General features: G+C 41.0%; 1 protein-coding gene across 1 annotated transcript in view; it reads right to left on the bottom strand.

Annotated features, from left to right (window-relative positions):
* Positions 1-583: 583 nt before the first annotated feature.
* The window catches only part of LOC111262971 (gamma-aminobutyric acid type B receptor subunit 2), a 100,828-nt gene continuing 95,411 nt past the window's right edge, over positions 584-6,000 (bottom strand). The window contains exon 19 of the mRNA XM_086969390.1: positions 584-5,110. Coding sequence (XP_086825516.1) covers positions 4,710-5,110 — 401 coding nt within the window. The 3' untranslated portion in view covers positions 584-4,709. The remainder of the gene's footprint in view (positions 5,111-6,000) is intronic.

The raw sequence follows: 6,000 nt of genomic DNA, 5'->3' as shown, positions 1-6,000 counted from the left end.
AATCAAGAGAGGTCAAATTATAGGACCGGAAAGGCCGCTTAAGGTTCTCGCTGCACATCGAGATTATTTGGCTTCACGAAGCACATTTTCAAGCTGTTTGACGGTTTACCGTGCGATACGGAAAGTAGGCCTATCGTGTTGAAACTGAAAGTTATTTGCTTCCAATATCCTCATTTGGTTCACAACATGTCGCAATAGAGTTCGTTACTGACTGATACTGTCGCTATATGGTCATTTTCGAACGAAAAATACACTGTTGCTTTCGAAGCCACGCACTCACCTTTGGGCCTTCTAAGCCTAAAACAAAACGATTTTATTTAGTCGCGTAACCATTGCGATAATCATAGTAACCCAACTAAGTTCACCCACTAATGTACTGTCCACTTGGATAGAAAATTTCTATGGAAAACAAACCCTGTTCCAAATTTACCTGTCGACCATCGTAAACCTGCTAACCCTTATTTGTTTACAAACGTAGGGGAAAAGTACGAAATCTATACGTTAATACCAGAGGTTTGTGTACTATGAATATTACAGAGAGAGATAATTACTATTATCGTAAGAGGTAATGTTATTTTTCTCCGATAGCAAATATGTATATCAACTTTATTTATCGGTATTATAATAAATGTTATTGCGGTGTTTAATATCAACATTATGATTATTGCCATATTGTTCATATAGCATTTTGTCGAACTCGGTACTGTTTCCGTGTTTATATTTGTTTATGTATGAATCGACGTCACGGCGACCACGACGTCACAATGGTAAAAAATTGTCAAACAATTGTTGTCTTATTAGTGATAGTCAGTCGATCAATCATATGTAATACATCTTTCATCTTTGTCTCTATTCAGAACAGTCTTTTTTATATGTATATTTTTATCTAGAGGTCTATATATAGTTATGTAAAGAGACCCGTCGGAGCGGCTAAATCTGTATCTTTAACGGCTTTACAACACGGCGTTCACACAGTTTGTATAATACATGGAACCCCCATTGTTCTTGCGGTGGGATTAGCGAGATAACGGCGTTTCTTGCCGGGGCTGCGTAACTAAATGTCGATCATTAAGCCAAAGGCCATTCCAGACCTTAGAAACCTCTAGCGTTAGCAAATTATTATAAAACTCTGCGTTGATAGGAGATAAAAAATTTCAGCTGGGTAATACTAGAATGTTGTAAGTCAATCGCGTCGGCTTTGAACCTGATTACATTTTGAACTTCGGGCCACTAGCAGAAAAAAAATTAGCTGGTAAATATTTCAGTCTTTTCGGAACTTGTGAGTGCAAACCGGTTGAACCTATTCTAAAAGAAAAGTTCAGAACGAAAAACATCGTTTGCCCTTTAAAGCCAATGATCAAGAGATTTTTTTGCTCGAAGGCCACAGCACTGCGGAAATTCATTGAACATTGGTGAAGACATTAAGCAAAGAGGCCTGGAGCACAAGCGCAGTACGTGGATGGCTTCGGGACCGGACTGACCGATCGATCGATTGCCGCAATCGAGAAAGCATTTCAGGAAATCAGAGCTTGGAGTCTGCAGGCTCTGTCGGTTAAAACCGGCATTTTACATGCAACTTGTCACAGAATCGAAATACTGAAAATGCTGACGTTAAGAAAGAAAATAGGTTTTGACTCCGGGCAAGTTAAAGTGCATGTAGTGTATTCCACGTGTGACGTGCGGAATTTCAGTCACCTGTTTGGATCCTGCGGTCGTTATAGATGAGATATTAGCCAACCGGAGAAGTACCAGGCGACGATGGCGTCGTCTTGGAGAAAAATCGATGGCAGTGTCGAATGAGTTCGGATGTAAGATGACGGTAGTATATGCAATGGGCATCAAAAAGGTCTGCAGCATGAAAAACTGGGCGAAAACGAAATAATGAATGCAGCCCGCAACTTTGAGTCCCTCAAAAGGCTCGAAGACCGTTGGCACGGAAATCGAAAGCTTCATAATCAGCCTCAATTACTTTCTGGGTCAAGCAAAAAATATCTGACGTGTGCTTCATCCGCCTATTGTCTCGACCTAGGTTCGTATAATTACGGGGTTTTTTACACCGTGAAAACAAATAGTTCATTTTGAAAAGCCACAAATAGACAGACTGCCCATGAGAATGCGAATGGTAGGTATATGGCTATTCAGAAACTGCCACAGCGCTGGAACAAGCGTCAGAAAAATAAAGGAAAGTGCCTCTAATGCATATTAAAGAAAACTATATTCAAGGTAAACTAGTTCAAAATGTATTCAATTTTGAACCCCACCATATTCATTTGTAACGGATTAATATTTAGAAAGTGGGCACATGAAAAGGGGTAATGACCCTCGAGGACACTGAAAATTTGACGTGCAGGGAAGGAACTAATTTAAATAGGATAGCAATAAAAATATGATTGGAACGTTGTGGTAGAATTATCCTATCGGGTTTGCCTTTTTTTTTTAAACATTTTTAACAATACCGGAAGGCCCAATAAAAAGAGGTTAACAAATTAACATTGAATCACTCGTTGAATTATTGAACAGGCCATCCGTTATCACCTTCAATTATACAAGAATAATATCTTTTATAGTACTAATACTTACTTATATGTATATCATACCAAGTGTTATGTATATTATCTATTTGAAAAAAATGCATTTGAACGTCACAGTAATAATATTGCGCACGATTATCGTCTTCATATTATAACTATAATTGCTACGTTATTAAAACGGGGGGGGGGGGGTGCGGAAGGTAGTTTTTGTTATTACTGCTACTACTGCTTGTTTGTTTGTTTGTCTGTCTGCACGGGCAGTTCAGCAAATTGAACCTTTCATTTTAGTTCACTCTTACTGGCCCGTGGTCGTATAGTCTAACCCACTTCGTGCCTGGGCATTATTAACGGCCATCAATTTTCCTACCGATTGCCAATGTTTACATCTGTAGTTGTTTCGCTATAGATGACTTTTATCCTTTTTAAACTGTTAGAACATACACACTTCCACTAGGCTCTTCTTGATCTTCCGCTATCTTTTGACCATCTTTTTCTTGTACATAGTCTTTTTTCGATATGGATTTTGTCTGCGGCGGTCGGTCGGGTCAAAACCTATAATTTCCTGTTGTTTTTGGTGGTGATGATGTTTACTTTTAGCGCCATTCGTGTTGCTTTGTTGTTAAAGAATCGTCCTGTCCATCTGCTTGTTATAATTAATCGTCATCTAGTGTTTTTATGTACAAAGCTGTCATCGTCGTTGGCAATTCGTTGCAGCAGCAGCAGCAGCAGTAGTAAGATTGCCGATGTTTACTTAAGTCAATAGTTTTTTCCATTGCGATTGCTTTGTTTCGTGCTTGCTTATGGTCATCGTTATTTCGTTTTCTTTTTGTCTTTGTTTATATCTGTTGTTGTCTCTCATGCCGTCCTCGATCGTCTAATATTCTTTCTTATCGTATCGTCTGTCAATCTCAATCAAACGGTCGAAAAAACTTTGTAGAAAATGGCGTGGCATTATCGGCGTTCCTTTATTTTCTCATTGTAGTCGGCTGTTAATGTGTTTCGTTTCGTTTGTTTGTTTGTTAGTGATCGCTAAACACATAGTTCATCCACAAAGTGGTTGATAATAAACTTTTTAGTTGGTTGACTTCCTTAGGTTGTTGTTGTTCGGCCAATTTGCCTATTTTCAACCTGCATCTTCCGAGCATCTGTCTTCGTTGTTCCACAATGTGTTGTCCAGTGCTTTATTTCATGCATGTTTGGCTTACCCTTTTCCGTTGCCATGGGCTTTAGGTCGCCGCATGCACGGGCCATTACGCAGTTTCTAGCAACACACACCCAAGTGGATAGCCACAACAATTTTTAATTCGATTCCTTTCAACAACTTTACTATTTTCATCTTTTTTAATCATAATAGACATTTTTAGGCTTCGTCGTTTAGAAATACATGCACACGTACGCAAGGGAGCATACACTCAGTACATAAACTCGTACACTTTCATATACACACACACACACACACACACATAAACACAGAAAGAACGTCAATGAATTCTGTAATTGTCGAATTGATGTTATCGTCTATCATTACGCCACCGCTACCCATCAGCATGACCCTGACAATTGCTGCTTTAACAAAGCTAATGTAGATCCACGTGTGTACAGAAACACATATTCGTGTGTGTGTGTGTGTGTGTGTGTGTGTGTGTGTATGAAAAGTTTGGGTTTAGCAAAATGGCGAATATACTTATAACGTTCACACGACGCTCTATTTTCGTTATTGATAATTTCATACAACGGTCAACGTAACGTACTGAATTAAACAACAGAGGATCGTAGAGTTTTATAGTGAGATAGATATTCTTGCGCAAGCGGACGCTCTCGCTGCTACTGCTGTTCAATTAGATCACATGCAAATCTCAGAGTCGCGTAAAGCAGTATTCATAACTAGCATTTGTCACGAATCTTCGCCGTCACTGATCTTCTATACTGTTGTGTAACACTGTCTGTTTGTACAATAATATATCGCGAAGAAGCCGGTAATATTTAGAATACTTCATCTAAACCATGCTAGATATTTTCCCCTCCTTTAATTATCACTATATCCACTTGATCATTACAGTTACCGCTGAATTTTTCCTTATCGTCCCATTTAAATCTCCTACGTGCATTTGTTGTGTAATAATGCTATGATTATAATAATATAATAGTAGGAATAGTTACTGCTTAACCGAGCAACAATCATAAGTACTCAACTATATCACATTTAACGGAGGGGTAACTTGCGAAGAGGGCCGCCCGATCTTGATGATTAAGGCCACTGGCGGCACTACCAGGGTGATGAAAGTTGGTCGGATGGTGCCCACCATCTTGTTGTTGCTGTACGGCGCTTTGGTTCGAGAAAAGGTACGGTAGAAATTGAGACGATGCTGTAAGATCACGCAAGGTTGCGCCGCTGTTCGTGCCGCTGTCAGCCTGCGAGGCTGTGTGACCTTCGACCTCGGTGTCAACCTGAGCCTGCCCTTGTCGTAGAGCGCCAAGGCTCTTCGTTCGTCGCCGCACACGTGAGTCTATAGAGTGGTCGCTTGCGCCGACGATGCAAGTGCACTCAGGATTCAGCCTACTGACTGACATGTTAACGCCTGAATAAGGATGGAAAAGCGGAGGAAAATAAAATGCAGATACACACACAGACACCATCGTATATGGCGGATGATTAGCGAACCCTGATTTATGACGAAATGTTATAATTGACACTACTAATATGCTTGTGCTTTCAATCGAGTTACAGCACGCTTCCGATCTAAGGGCGGATGGTTCCTGTCACACGAAAGTGCGCGATGTTGGTTCACGAAAGCAGTTACATATTTATGTCGTTGTGCGAGATTTCCCCTTCCCGCTGAAACCTCTTGGCTTGCTTATAGACGCTCTGAATGACCCCTCTGAGCGTCTTCGGCTCTGGCCAAGTTTTGGATAGTGTGATTCCTGTAACAACGCGTAGAAATACACAAGCTTCGACTTTGACGTCTCGTACTGCCACTAAGTACTACTTCAAAGGGTCGGCTTCCAGCGTAAAACGGAGTGTGTCGACGTGCGAGCTACACGTTACCATGAGCCATTGTGGAACGCACAAGTACGCATAGACGCTTACGCAGACGTACTAGCATAAACTCACAAAGTTTTTCATGCACACACCATAACTAATAAAGCATTAAAACAGCGAAAATGACTTAGACGGCTTATTTTTAGAGCCTTGTCCTTGCAAAGTTTTATCTCCGTAGTTCTCTGGCCACTGAGTCAACCATTCAGTAGCGAAAGAATCAGCCGTTATGCGTCTATTATATCATAGGGCCTACCTAGCTTTCTCTACCGTGTAGTCCACTAGACAGTACGGCGGTCCAACCTGCCGGTGTTAAGGACCGCTTAGTGCCCGTCCGGGCCCATCGCGGTTAAGCTCCTTGTCGATGTCGGATTCATCGAGACCTGTTTCACAGCTCGCAAAAAGGACTTCAAAATTCAGCCACACCACAGC

The sequence above is a fragment of the Varroa jacobsoni genome, unplaced genomic scaffold (assembly GCF_002532875.2).
Source record: "Varroa jacobsoni isolate VJ856 unplaced genomic scaffold, vjacob_1.0 scaffold_718, whole genome shotgun sequence".
Classification (NCBI taxonomy): Eukaryota; Metazoa; Arthropoda; class Arachnida; order Mesostigmata; family Varroidae; genus Varroa; species Varroa jacobsoni.
The sequence above is the reverse complement of the archived record's forward strand: the minus strand, read 5'-3'. Positions and strand labels throughout refer to the sequence as shown.